We start from the raw sequence: 13615 nt of genomic DNA on the forward strand, positions 1-13615 counted from the left end.
ATTCAGGGCCGAACCTGGCATGGTCCATATATACAATGTAAACAGAGTTGTTTTCCTAAACAAAATGATTCACAGAACTCATAACTGGAAGAAACTGTTAGGAACCACTGGCTACCTCCCCACTGCAAGGTATCACATGTCAGCAAGTCGCTCTGTGTGGGGCCCAACAACTTGTGCTTCACAAAAAGCACTTCTGCCAAAGAGGATCCAGCCTTGATCTGAAAACCAAGAAATTCATAGTCTGCTGCGTCCTCAGCCCTTTGCTGTGGGGAACGGTCAGTCTCACTGCTTCCATACTTGCTGCTTTCTAATCGGAGCTTGTCTGACTGTGTCCTACATTAATTCACCAGATACCTGTGTCTGCTGCCTGAGTCCTCAGCATGATTTCCCTGTAAAGGTTTCTGTGTTGTTCAGGCAGACCACCCCTCAGAAAGACTTCGGGGCTGATGGCCCAGACTGAGCTGCTAAAAACTGAACAGTTTCCTCTAGCTTTTTGAGTACCGTTTTGGCTCTTTCCTGGGCATCTCCAGTTTTTCAACATAATTTTAAAGATCTGGAGACCAGAACTGAACTTGTAATTCCATTTTTTCCCACATTATTTTTTCTGAAAGAATAAAATATATCCGAGAAGTGTGCTGTCCTCCTTGCCACAGCCCTGTGCTAGGAGGTCAGGCACACTTGCTCGTGCAGGCTCACTGCTGGAGCCCACTGCCGGGTTCAGGCTTGCAGCACTCTGGATGCAGGCTTTCATTCCAGAGGCATGGCCAGAACTTTTCATCCAATCATTTTCAGTTTGACATTTGTATATTGTGCATCTTCTTTTTTTTTTTTTTTTCCTTCCCCCCACCCCCAAGCACTTGGGGAGCATGTTTTGGTTTGTTGTTTTTTTCAAATGGCCTCAAGTTGCAGTGATTTGGATCTCTCTGTATAACCACACTGTCCTCATTCATTTTTCTGCAAGTCTGAGTTATCTCCTGCAAATTTTGAAATGTATATTTCCATCATTGGTGCTTTACACTCTGGAACATAACTCTAAATATTGTGATTTGATGGTATTTTCCTTTTTATAGGTACTTTGGAGACCTGTCAGGTTGCCCAAACATTGATCCTATCCCTTACTGAATGACATAGCTGAGGGTGAAATTTAGGACATTGAAGACAAAAGTAGTGGAGTTTGGTGAGATGAAAAGGGAGCAGTTCTCTTAGGTTCAGACTATTTGCCTGTGTGGTTTGTTCCATTCTGTTTCCAAGTATGTACAATGAATGTGCCATTCTTTGTGTCTGAAATAGTAGCAGAATAACCTAATGGTTACTAAGGTAATGAGAACCCACCGTTCCCTTACCAATTCATGTAAATAAAGTATGGAATTTAATTTCACTGTGTTACCTGAGGCAGCTCTGGCATCTGATAAAACAAATGATCTTCACATTCTTCTCCACTTCCTTTCTGATTTTCATTGAAAGATCGAGATGTTTCTCTTTTTGTAAGTAAATGAGGCTGCCCTGCAGATGGTGGGGTAGAAAGTAGTCTAAGAATTACATCTTTTGTCTTGCAGCTGTTTTTCCTCTGTGACCCAAAATATATTTGTCTTCATGCTGAAACATTTCTATTACATGTGATCAGGATTGAAGATTTGACACCCATAAGAGTTCCTCTTTTTCTCTTGATACACAACTTCTACATTTAGTATCTGTTCTTGTGCTATGGATTGCAGGCATAGCGTGAGTGTGAATCCCAGATTAATTTCTTAATCGAAGGAAGGAAGGTTTTTTCCTGATTGTGTATCAAAAAGCAATATGGTAAAAACATGGATTTGCAAATGCAGGACACCAGTAGATGAGTGGGAGATACTTACCTGGTGAAATGATTCTTGACAAGAACTGTCACCAGCCTTGGGAGTGTAGGCAGCAAACAAGAAATCCGAAGGAGCTCAGACCGCTGTGCAATGAAGCAACACTACACCCCAGACCATCTTGACTTTGTAATGGAAAAAGAGAATCCGTATCAAGCTACTCAGCAGCTAATCAATAACCCGAGTGCACCAGGCTGGGCATGGAAGATTGTATCTCTTATGTACATGAGGAGGAAGAAGAAACAGCTGGGGCATGGGATGGGGTTGTGCTTGAAGTAAGGGGATCTATTGTAAGAGAAAGGCAGCTTATTATGCTGCACTATGGGCCTGCAGAATAGCGTTCCTGCTTTTTTATCCTACAGATTGTGAACAAATTAATATCTTAACCATGTTAAAGTGATATCAAGTCATGGGTCACTCGCAAATGTTAAGTTGCCACAAGTGGGATATTTTAGCTTAATAGCTATTAGGATATCAAGACTATATTCCAACAGCCTACCTGCTCAGAGAGAAGTAGATCGGGGAGATGAAGTGGACAGCTGGCATAATATATGGACACTTGAACCCGGAAACGAAAAGACAGCTGCTGGATCTAATTTTAAACATAGGTCTTGATCAGATGCCCCTAGATCCTGGTTGTCCTGCTACAGCAAAGTCATTAGTGGGAGTAGAGAGGCGTGAAGTTGAAGATACCAGTAAAAAGCTTTTGTGAGAAGGGGAATCACCCTTGTTCCAGTTATGGTATTTCCATTTTTCACAGTAAGTATTGTCAACTTACTGAAAACGTGAGTGGAAACAGTTTCTGGCTGGTACGTGGTCTAACACTGCTTGTCACAGGCAACTTCTCTGGGTTGTCTTAACGGGCAGTGGGACTCGCTGTCCTGAAAGCACAAGGGCAGGCAGCGCTGTTTCAAATTAGGAAACTATGTAACAGAGTGGGTTTCTTCTAATATTTTAGATTAATATATGGTTACAGTATCAGTCACAAGATTATACTTCTGAGTTGTTACATCACGTGTCAGGAATGCAGCGGGCATTAGCAGCGATCTGGAGTGCCATCTAGTGGGGCTCTGCAAATCTGGCTTGCTATTTTTCTTTTAAAAAAAAAAGTACAAAAATAGCCACAATATCGTACTGGTATAATTCTTCATTTAGGATTAGCAAGTTAGACATTTTATTAATTCAGCAGCTGATTAAGTATTTTCAAGTGTCTGTTTTGCTTTCAGAATGCTATTATCAAGTTGGGGGGTTTGTTTTAAAGTGTGACAGTATTGTTCTGCTTTATTATGACTATGATGCTAAAATCAAGGGCTGTGGAAACATTTCAGGTACTCGTTCTCTTTCGGAAGTTAGCTGACCTGTGGGAATTTGCAGTAGATGTGGAAGCAGGCAGCACATTGCTCCTCTGACATGAAGATTCCTCTCTGTTAGATCACTCTGTTAACCACATGATAGGTTTGGAAATAACAGCTTTCTTGATTTATATCTGCTTCAGAAAAACGAAACTTTTTAAAGATTTTTTTTAATAACCAAAAACTTGATGAAATAAGAATAAAGAATAATTTTGTTTGTTTTATTACAAAACTTTAAACTACAGGTTGACTTTACATCTATGGACCTTGATTAGCCTAGAAAAGTTACAAAAATAGAATTCTTCTAAAGACAGTCTACTTAAACTGGTGTAAATCTCTGATACAGAGACAGTCTAAATTAGTTAATTCAAATATAAATGCAATATCCAATTAGCTGTCTTTTTTCCTAAGGCAAAGTGGGTAAAACAGAAGGATGTTTATTCTCAGGTGGCATATAAAATCTTTGTTGTAAAGCATTGTAAATGGAATGAAAAGAGCTAAAGAGAGAGGCAATCAGAGCTGGAGTTGTGGAGCAGAGACCATAAATGGCCAAGCACATTTCATTTAAGTGTGTCCTCTAATATTCTTTCAACAGTACAAGCACAGCTAATATTAGGTCTCTGTTATATTTAAAGTTTCAGCTTTCCTGCCTCCTATACAACTGAATGCTGTTCTTTCGACTCAAAGGCTTTGAAATGACAGCTGCCAAGGATGGTTTATTTCAAATCTTCTACCCCATGTTTGCTTATGTGTCCTTTCTAAGCATGTATTTTTGCCTGCACCTACCGTCTAATGCTCTTATCGCCAACAGGCAAGTTCAGAGGTACCAAAATTGCGAAAGGAAGACCAAAAAGCACGAAACGCTCTCTTAGCTGATATCCAGCAAGGAACTCGCTTAAGAAAAGTGACTCAAATCAATGACCGCAGTGCACCTCAGATTGAAAGTAAGTATGTGCTCCCGAGTAAGGTCCTTGGGTGAGCTTTGCTGAAGCCTCAGTCGTGGAGGTCAGCTGAACGGTTTTCAATTTGAAGGGCAGGTTTGAAGTTCAGCAGCTGAAGTTCATATGGCTTTTACGATGCGGAGAGGGGACACTTTATAAACTTGCATCCTGCTCTAAGGTCAATAACTATTAACAGTTCATAATAAATCTATAACTGGATATCACCTTAACAGGCATTCCTTGTCCAAAAAAAAGAATCACGAATGATTAAATCCTTGAGAGTTTCTCAATAAAATAATTGTTTAAGTGGGAATTGTTGGCTCTGGCAGAAGAATTGTTCTTTACTAGATAAAAAGAACAAAAAATGCCAAAAAATTCTTGAAGCATAAATTCAATGTTTAACACAACTTCTTGGTGTCATTATTAATGGGAGATTTAAAAGCACCAGAGGGTGCTGTGCTCCAAGGTATGGGTCAGAGAGTAATGGTAGTTTACTGTATTAACAGTAACTTTCCTTGCTGAGCCAGCTTGAAGAGGGAAACGTTGGGTCTTGGCTGTGTTTGTTGGTGCCAAGTCTTAGCAGTCTGAGGGCAAGGATGAAATGACTTGCTGATATACCCTGGTTTTTTGTTTCTTTTTAACAGAACCCAAAGGAGCTAATAGAGATGGAGCTAATCCAGCCATTAATAAAGGTGGCTCTCAGCAGCCTCTGGGAGGCTTATTTGCTGGTGGCTTTCCTGTTCTCAGACCAGCAGGCCAGAGGGACATGCCGGGTAAGGGCTTCATTTGTTTGAAAGAGTAGCTATGGGGAACTGTGATTTGGGATAAAAGTACTTTGGGTTTAGCTTTACTGATTGATTTTCATTGTTGTTTTCTGAACCCTTAGTTCATTACGTGATCATGGAGGGCTCAATTAATAATGTGCTTGAAATCATTTTTCTAGATTTCAGGTGCCTTATTCCTTAAAATGTAAATATTAAGCTATCTCTACACTGGGTAGGAAAGAGATGGAATAGATTGTACAGAGTTTTAATGGAGACTTTACATTAGTTTAATTAAAACTTTTAATTGTGCCTCAGTGTATTGAAATCTGAGCTTATCAACTTCAGCACAAATGGCAAAGAAGTCATATTTCCTTTCCTCCATTAGCATGTATTTCTGTGATACTACAGGCTTGTGTGCTACTTTAAAGATTCATATCGAAGATTTTTGCCCTCTGGATTTTATAAAGTACAGCTTTGATCCAGCAAGGTAATTTACTGACCTGAAAAAGGTTATGTTGCTTCACAAAGACAGGAGGAAGGCATGTGTAGGAGCCCTACTGCTGCTTTCAGCTCGGGAAGTGCCAGCATCAATGAGGGCTGACTTTTAGCGTCACAGCAATGACCTCTGGTGCTGTTGGACAGCTGGTGCCTGCTCAGACAGCACAGAGCAAAGTGGGCATTTGCAGGGAAAGACAGAACTTGGCTCTACCTGCAGGGTTTTTTTTTTCCTGGAATGCAAACCCAAGATGTGCAGCACTGCTTGTGATAGGGCTTCCCCACACAGCTTCAGCTGCAGCAGCCTTTGAGTTGTTCTTAAAACTATGACGGTGCCTATCAGATTATGTGAATGTAGAATAAGATGCCTTTTTCTGACATCTTGCTTTGTGAAAAGTCCTTGACATTTACTCAGGAAAATACATTTTGTAAGATCAAGAGTCTCTGGGCATTTGCTGTTGAAAAGGAAACATTTGAACCTGTGCCTTCTGGAAAGCCTTTGAGGCACTACTTTTAAGAACTCGGCTTTTATCCATGAGATTTATGTAACATTTGTGTGAATGTTTTAATCTTAAATACTTAACTTCAAGGATGCAAGTTGATGCATGTCAATCTACTTGTGTTCTTTGCGGCCTTTTCACTAGGACTGTGGATTCCTCCAAGCAGACGGCTCATCCGTGTTCGGTGGGCTGTGCTAGGCAGATGAGGCTGGTATGAAGGGCCCCAGGCCTCTGCAGAAAAGCACCTTCTCCTTAAACTGTTTCATTTTGCAGAAACTGAGGAACAGGGAGGGGAGCAGGGTCTCTCAGCAGATTGTCATATAACTAAGCAGAGTGTCCCTGGTGCCCACTGGAATACATCACCTTCTAAGCCCCATTGCACCAGCGGCAACCTGTTGGATAGGGGATGTTTTGAGAGAACTTGTCACTCAGAGTGACCGCTGGGGAGGGGAAGTGAAGAGCTTGCTCTTTGCACTGTTTTGTCTGATGAGCAGGAACAAAATCTTGATGTATGTAACATGTGATGCCTGTTTTTCAGGCGGGAGGCCTGGGCAGCTCCCTGGAGTCCGAGCAGCAGCTCCCAAGACCTGTGCCCCACCGAACAGCAGCGCAGCAAAGGCGAGCGGTAACGCCTCGCACCCAGCCGAAGGCCCAAGGGCAGCTGCTCCACCAGAGCCTCCCAGCACCTCCCGAGCCGGAGCCGGAGCCGGCCCCGGGCGGCCCAGCCTGCCCGCCCCTCCTCCCCCTCCGCCTGCTTCCAGCAAACCTTCCCTCACCTTCCCCCCTCCTCCCCCTCTGCCCCCTCCAGCCGATCGCTCTCCCAAGGGGGTGTCCCCCAACGCTCCTCCTCTGCCCCCGCTCCCTCCTCCTCAGGCTGACAAACCCACGAAGCTTCAAGCAGGCGCTTCACACCCGCCGCCCCCTCCTCCTCCTCCTCCTCCTCCCCCCCCGCTGCCCCTCGTGCCCCCCAGCGGGTTTCCAGGCAGGACAAGCGATTTCTCCGCTGCTGCTGCCGCTTCCTCTCCGCCTGAAGGAAGGGACTGTCCCCCCCCCACACCGCCCCCGCCACCTCCTCCGCCACACGCGCACTCCCTGGCCCCAAGCAGACTCTCCTTGCCCCCCTCCCCAGGCTTTAGCAGCGCTGCCGGCGGCGCTGACGTGCCCCCGCCGCTTCCCCCCAAGTCCCCCCACCTGCTGTCGCAGTTCCATAAGCCAAGCAGCATCCAGTCGCTGCCGCTCCCTCCCACCCCCGGCCTCCCTCAGCCCGCAGCCGTGGCCGAAACCAGGAAGAAGAGACCCGGCCGAGGGGCAGGTGAGAGCGGCACGTTGGAAGAGGGGAGGTTGGCTTCTCCCTTTGGCTACCGGGAGAGGTCGCAGCGGTGGCTGGAGAGCTTGGAGGGGTGGGGATGGCGAGCACGCGTAGCAGGAAGGTGAGGTCCATCGTGTGGGAGGAAAGCCTGTAGGTTGCCCAGCGTGTAATGAGCCTGAGAGAGTCAAGCTCTTCTTAGCACCGGGCGCATGTGCCGTATAATTTAATCTGTGATTCTTGGAAGAAACGTGGTGATGAGTGGAAGCAACATTTTGGGATCGCTGGGCTGCTTCTTGCTTTTGTGTTGGCGTTGGTGTGTCTTCAGCAGTGAAACAAGGGAGCTCAGGAATGGCCTCTTTACAGCCTCTGGGAGGGCAGTAGAGGGTACACCACGACGTGCGGCGGCTCGAGTGCCAGCCTACCCCTGACACCCCTCCCCTGCTGTACCCCCGCAGTCTGGAGCAATATTGGCAGTGGCTGGGAAACGTTACAGGAGAGAATAAAGCAAAGATGGGGCAGGTACAGCCATAGATGAGCAAAGGCAAATATGGATGCCTCTACAGAGAGGAGCAGTCAGTGTCTCCCACTATCAAGATGGCAGGGCCAAATGTTTCTCTGACTACTTGGAAAGTGGGGATATTGGCTAGTGTTTCCTTGAGCAGACAGCAGAAGGAACTTTGATCAGATTTCTCTGATATAATGAAGATAATTCAAAAAATGAGCCTAGATCTGTGTGGGTTTGAGAAATGGAGACAGCTACTTAATAAGGAGCATCTGAAGAGAATGTTCTGTACCCTGTACCCTGTATTTTAGCAGCCACGTGTTGAGAGAAAGATTACTGGTTCCCTTTGACAGCCACGGGAAAGGCCGTGTAAGTACAGATCAGGTGCTTCGTGACAGTGATTAATGCTGCTCAGGAACTGTCTGGTGAACTGTTATTTTATTGAGGTGCCTCTTTCTCATGGTGGTTCAACCTTTGAGGTTTCCATAAAATTAGCCTGCCTTTCTCTTGGTTATCCAGGGGGAGAAGCAGTTCTGAGAGGCTGCTAACTGGGAGGCCTTGGGTTCCCTCCCCTTACACAGTTCCTGTGGTACATCTGCCCAGAAGATGTAAACTTTGACAGCTCTTGCAATTCCTCAGTGAAATGCACAAGAATAATGGTAATTCCATGGCATGGCTGCCAAAGTGTCAGGAAATTATTTTCTTTTAGAGATACCATCTAGTGTGCTGTTTGGATTTTTTCTGAAAGAAACTGCTTGCACTTGTGGAAGTGGAAGGACAGTCTTACCCTCTGGACTAGGACAAAACCGTACTTCAGAATGTCAGACTTTCCCTAGAACTAGAAATAGCAAGCCACAGCCAACTCCAGTAATGACTTAAATGTAATACTTCATGCTATAAATCCATGGTCAGGCTTGACAAACAGTAGCTATGAAGGTGGGTAAGTTTGCCCCAAATCTTGCATTCCTTCTACGCTCCCTCCACTTTTGTGCAAAGCTTACTGTCGGGTTTGTTAAGTCGTGGTGATGTTTATGTGCCGGTCTGCTGCTTCTTTTTAAGGAACTGGTGCTGGGAAGCTGGTCACACCTCCACAGCCACCAGCAAGATCACCAACAACTGAACTTACCAGCAAATCTGGAGTCTCAGCCTGGGCTACAGCTCATGATCCCTACCTGCCACTTAAAAATGGAAATATGCACATGATTGGTAATATCATCTAAATTATATTTCTTAACTTTAGTTAATAATTTTAGTACAAAAGTCGGTGTGTGTCTCAGACCTCAAAAAACTCATTCAAGACTTTCTTACGGCAATAACAGGGTAGTATAACTAGACCCATTAGAAACATTTTTGTATGACCTTATACAATGAGAGAAAATTCAGTCTTTTTCACAAAGGTTCTGAATCACCCGATGGACAGGAAAAGCATGCGCTACCTGCAAAATTATTTAAGATTGTGAAAAGTTGCTGTAGCATGCTTATATGACTGTTCTTAAAACCAGTTCATGGAGATTTAGTAGCTTCAGTCCTATAAAGCAAAGACTGCTAAGAATTATTTCTGTGGTCTGATGAATTGGCCATTCATTCTTGCTTATAGCTAAATGGCTTGAAAACCACATAGGAGTGCCTCTATTACCACAACATCATCAATACAGAAAACTGGAACGGCAGCCAGAAGCTTAACTTCAGTAAGTAGCAGGCAGTGTTTGCAATTAAGCCAGAAAACTCGGATGGTTCACAGAAGTACTTATCAGGATTATGACTGATTATGGAATGAGCTACTATCAATTCCAGGGGAAAATGAATCAGCATTTTTAACTGAAATTACTTGGGGCAGTTTTAAACTTTCTTTTTTTAAGTATCTGTCTAACAGTGACTAATGTTTATTTCCCTGAAACTTCCCAGATGACTTTGAATCTAAATTTACTTTCCATTCCGTGGAAGACTTCCCCCCACCTGATGAATTCAAACCATTTCAGAAAATATATCCCAGCAAGATAGCTAGAGGTAAGTGTGTAAACATGAGAAGGTCTGATAATTATCCAATAGGACTAAAACAGGGAGTGAAAACAAAGAACAGGAACCAGCATTAACATGAAGAACTGGGCTGCTAGCATAGGCACAGAGAGGGATGGGATTTGTTACAGTGGTAACAGGGACCAAAGCTATAATGTAAAGCACTTATTAATTACTTTGAAGTCTTAGTACCTAAAAATAAAATTATGTGGCTTGACATGCAGTCTATGTTCTTTAGATTGTTGAATTTGCAGAGCCCTTGATGTTAAAAACAGTGATGTCACATAAACAGACTTAAGCAGCTACTGAGTTTGGTTTTTTATTCATGAACTTGTGAAATCACAAAGAAAGGTGACTTGATCCGTGTCTTCCACCATGTATTTTGATTTAAATCCCATGCATGGTGTTTTACACACCTGAATAACAAAGGGACTTAGTACCTGAACCTTGTCAGGAAAGTAATGAATGACTGTACCTTGCTTTTTTCCCCCCCCGCCACCTTAACTTAGAAACTTGGTATCAGGTCACTGTTGTAGGAGCAGAAGTTCACCTATCCAGCTTTGAAAACTGGTAGTTGAAGGTGCCAAAAGATCTCATGCTTTTTATAAAACCCAGTCTTTTCTGTATTATTAGATCAATTATTTATCTCTAACTTTTCATTAAGTTGTTTTCTTGTTTCCATGCCAAGGTACTTTGCAAGACTTTTCATAGCAGCCTCAGTCAGTCTAAATTGTCTGTTGTATGATCTGATCGCAGACTTTTTACTGAAGGGCTACAGAGCATGAGCAATGTGTGTATGTATGTGTATATATATATATATCAGTTCAAGGTAGGAGAGAAATTCAGCATCCCTGCTGTAGAATTGCATCCAAAATATATATCCAAAACGTTTATCTATCTGTCTCCTGATTAAACCTGTCATATCTATTTGCAGATGCCACTAAAAATCCTCCAATAAGAACCCATGTGAGATGAGAAGAGTCTTCTGATGCTCTCTGGATTAGTATTAAAAAAGAACATCGAGAGAATACATAAAACAGAAGGTGTCCCCATTACAGTGATAGAGATCATATTTGAATTGCAAGTGCTGCAATGTTAACATTTCTATAAACTGGAAAAGCGATGTAAAGGATACTTTTTGAACTGGCCTACATACTACAGGAATGTTAGTACAGGCTTTTAAGTTATTGTATATAGGTGGATATTTTTTAAGCAAAGCAGCATAAAATTTAAATTCTTTGTAGTGTTGAAACAGTTCATTCTTATGATGCTGACAGATGTTACCTCAGAATACTTTTTGCATTAGATGCCCTGTAGTCCACTTTTCCCCTTTCATCATCATTTTTAAGTATTTTGGAAATTCTCCAGTTGTTATTCAGACATTTTTCAATGAACTATCAGAAACTAACATGCTACCTTTAGTCTCTTTGTATGTTTCTTCACTTCTATTCTGCCTATCCTCAGATTGCAGCAGAATGTCACCTTCATGAACAGATGGGCCCACAATCCTTTTCTCATCAAGCATGAAGAGGAAAGATATGACAAGGAGCTGTGGCTGCTGTTGTGCCTACCTCCTGTTGATTACAGATCCTTATAGGATAGTGCCTGAAGAAGCCCAGCTGGGTAGGGTGGTCATGGACTTGACAAAGATGATGGAACTTTTCCAAACTGGAGGAAAAAAAAGTTGTTCTACTGTAAGCAAAAAAAAAAAAAAACAAACCATCGTCTGTGTGAAGACACATCCCACGGAGTATGTGTGTAAGGGCACTTGTCCTGTCTTTTCCTGCTGGCAAAGTGGATATTTACCATTTGTGTGTGACAGACCATCTTTCCCTGGCAATTAGGAGGCCTTTGGATGAGGGGTCAAACACCTACATTTTAAGGAGGCTACTACAGTTCACCCATAGCAGCAGTGAGGATTCATTGTCCAAAATACACCACATGGAACAAGCAGTCCCCAAAGTGGTTGTTCCCTTGAACAGAGCTGGTTGAAAAAAGTAACAACCTACAGTGGACAAAACTTTAGCTTCTGCTTTTAATATGCAGCCGGGGGTAAGGTCTTTGGATCACAGATGTTCATGAGAGATCTATTTTGAGCAAGAATTATCCTTATCCTTGTGCATTTCACTGCATTAGGAGGAGTGTTGGCAGCAAGTCAGGGGAGGTGATCCCTCCCCTCTGCTCAGCACTGGTGAGGCCACACCTGGAGTACTGTGTCCAGTTCTGGGCTCCCCAGTACAAGAGAGAGATGGACATACTGGAGAGAGTCCTACAAAGGGCCACTAAGGTGACAAAGGGGCTGTGGCATCTCTCCTATGAGTTAAGGCTGAGAGAGCTGGGACTGTTCAGCCTGGAGAAGAGAAGGCTCAGGGCAATCTCATCAATGTGTATGAATATCTGAAGGGAGGGTATAAAGATGGAGCCAGGCTCTTTTCACAGGAGCCTCTGTCTGAACATCAGGAAACACTTCTTGAGTGTGGGGGTGACTCAGCACTGGCACAGGTTGTCCAGGGACATTGTGGAGTCTTACTCCTTAGAGAGACTAAAAAGCCATCTGGGCATGGTCCTGGGTAACTGATTCTAGGTGGCCCTGCTTGAGCAGGGAGGTTGGACCAGATGACCTCCAGCCACCCCTTCCAACCTCAACCACTCTTGGATTCCCCTACTTACAGCTTTCCTGGGTTCCTGCACTTGGGTCACAACCCCGTGCAATGCTGCAGGTTTGGGAAGAGTGGCTGGGAAGCTGCCCAGCAGAAAAGGACGTGGGGGTGGTGGTGGACAGCCAGAGGAACATGAGCCAGCAGTGGGCCCAGGTGGCCAAGAAGGCCAATAGCATCCTGGCTTGTTTCAGAAATAGTGTGGCCAGCAGGACTAGGGAAATGATTGATTGTCCCCCTGTACTCAGCACTGGTGAGGCCACACCTTGAATACCGTGTTCAGTTTTGGGCCCCTCACTACAAGACAGACACTGAGGTGCTGGTATGTCCAAAGAAGAGCAATGAAGCTGGTGAAGGGTCTAGGGCACAAGTCTTATGAGGAGCGGCTGAGGGAACTGGGGTTGTTTAGTCTGGAGAAAAAGAGGCTGAGGGGAGACCTTATCACTCTCTCCACCTACCTGAAAGGAGGTTGTAGTGAGGTGAGTGTTGGTCTCTTTTCCCAGGTAACAAGTGATAGGACAAGAGGAAGTGGCCTCAAGTTGGGGAGGTTTAGATTGGATATTAGGAAAAATTTCTTTACCAAAATGGTTGTCAAGCATTGGAACAGGCTGCCCAGGAAGTGAGTCACCATCCCTGGAGGTACTGAAAAAATATGTAGACATGGTGCTTAGGGACGTGGTTAGTGGTGGACTTGGCAGCATTAGGTTAATGGTTGGATGCGATGATCTTAAAGGCTTTTACAATCTAAATGATTCTGTGATTCACCAGCTTGAAAAAGGGCACTGCTGTTCCAGGGTGAGCCTGGTGCTATAAGCCAGGCTATTTAGTTTTGGCATTAATTTATATAATTGCCATAAATTTCCCTCAGCTGCAGCTGTAATAACATTATAGATCACGGGTGAAGATCTTTCCCCCATGGTCATACCTTTGAACAAAACTATTTGGAAAAGAGAGGTAACTGTATCTTTACCTATCTCTGCTTTTCTTGCAACAGCTCAGTTACGCTGTAACGCCTGCTCCCACACACATGGATGCTCATGGTGTGGAGATGGTGTAAGGGTAAGAAGCTCTTCACCTGTAGCACTCGTAAGAAAGCATCATTAGTCTTTTTGTAGCCTATTATGATACCTTGCTGTATATCACGTGAAAAGAAAATTAGTGATGCTTTGACCAATACTTACTGTCACTCATTATTATAGTTACTTGATATGCATGAATATAGTAAT

The 13615-nt window shown here is 43.8% G+C and overlaps 1 protein-coding gene across 4 annotated transcripts in view; it reads left to right on the top strand.

Moving 5' to 3' along the window:
* WIPF3 (WAS/WASL interacting protein family member 3) overlaps window positions 1-11147 on the top strand; it is a 35784-nt gene extending 24637 nt beyond the window's left edge. For all 4 annotated transcript variants that reach the window (XM_074838172.1, XM_074838195.1, XM_074838180.1 and 1 more), the window contains exons 3-8: window positions 4017-4149; window positions 4791-4919; window positions 6444-7217; window positions 8776-8922; window positions 9622-9723; window positions 10667-11147. In XM_074838172.1, coding sequence (XP_074694273.1) covers window positions 4017-4149; window positions 4791-4919; window positions 6444-7217; window positions 8776-8922; window positions 9622-9723; window positions 10667-10707 — 1326 coding nt within the window. In that variant the 3' untranslated portion in view covers window positions 10708-11147. The remainder of the gene's footprint in view (window positions 1-4016; window positions 4150-4790; window positions 4920-6443; window positions 7218-8775; window positions 8923-9621; window positions 9724-10666) is intronic.
* Window positions 11148-13615: the final 2468 nt, after the last annotated feature.

This window comes from Strix aluco, chromosome 1 (genome assembly GCF_031877795.1).
Source record: "Strix aluco isolate bStrAlu1 chromosome 1, bStrAlu1.hap1, whole genome shotgun sequence".
NCBI lineage: Eukaryota > Metazoa > Chordata > Aves > Strigiformes > Strigidae > Strix > Strix aluco.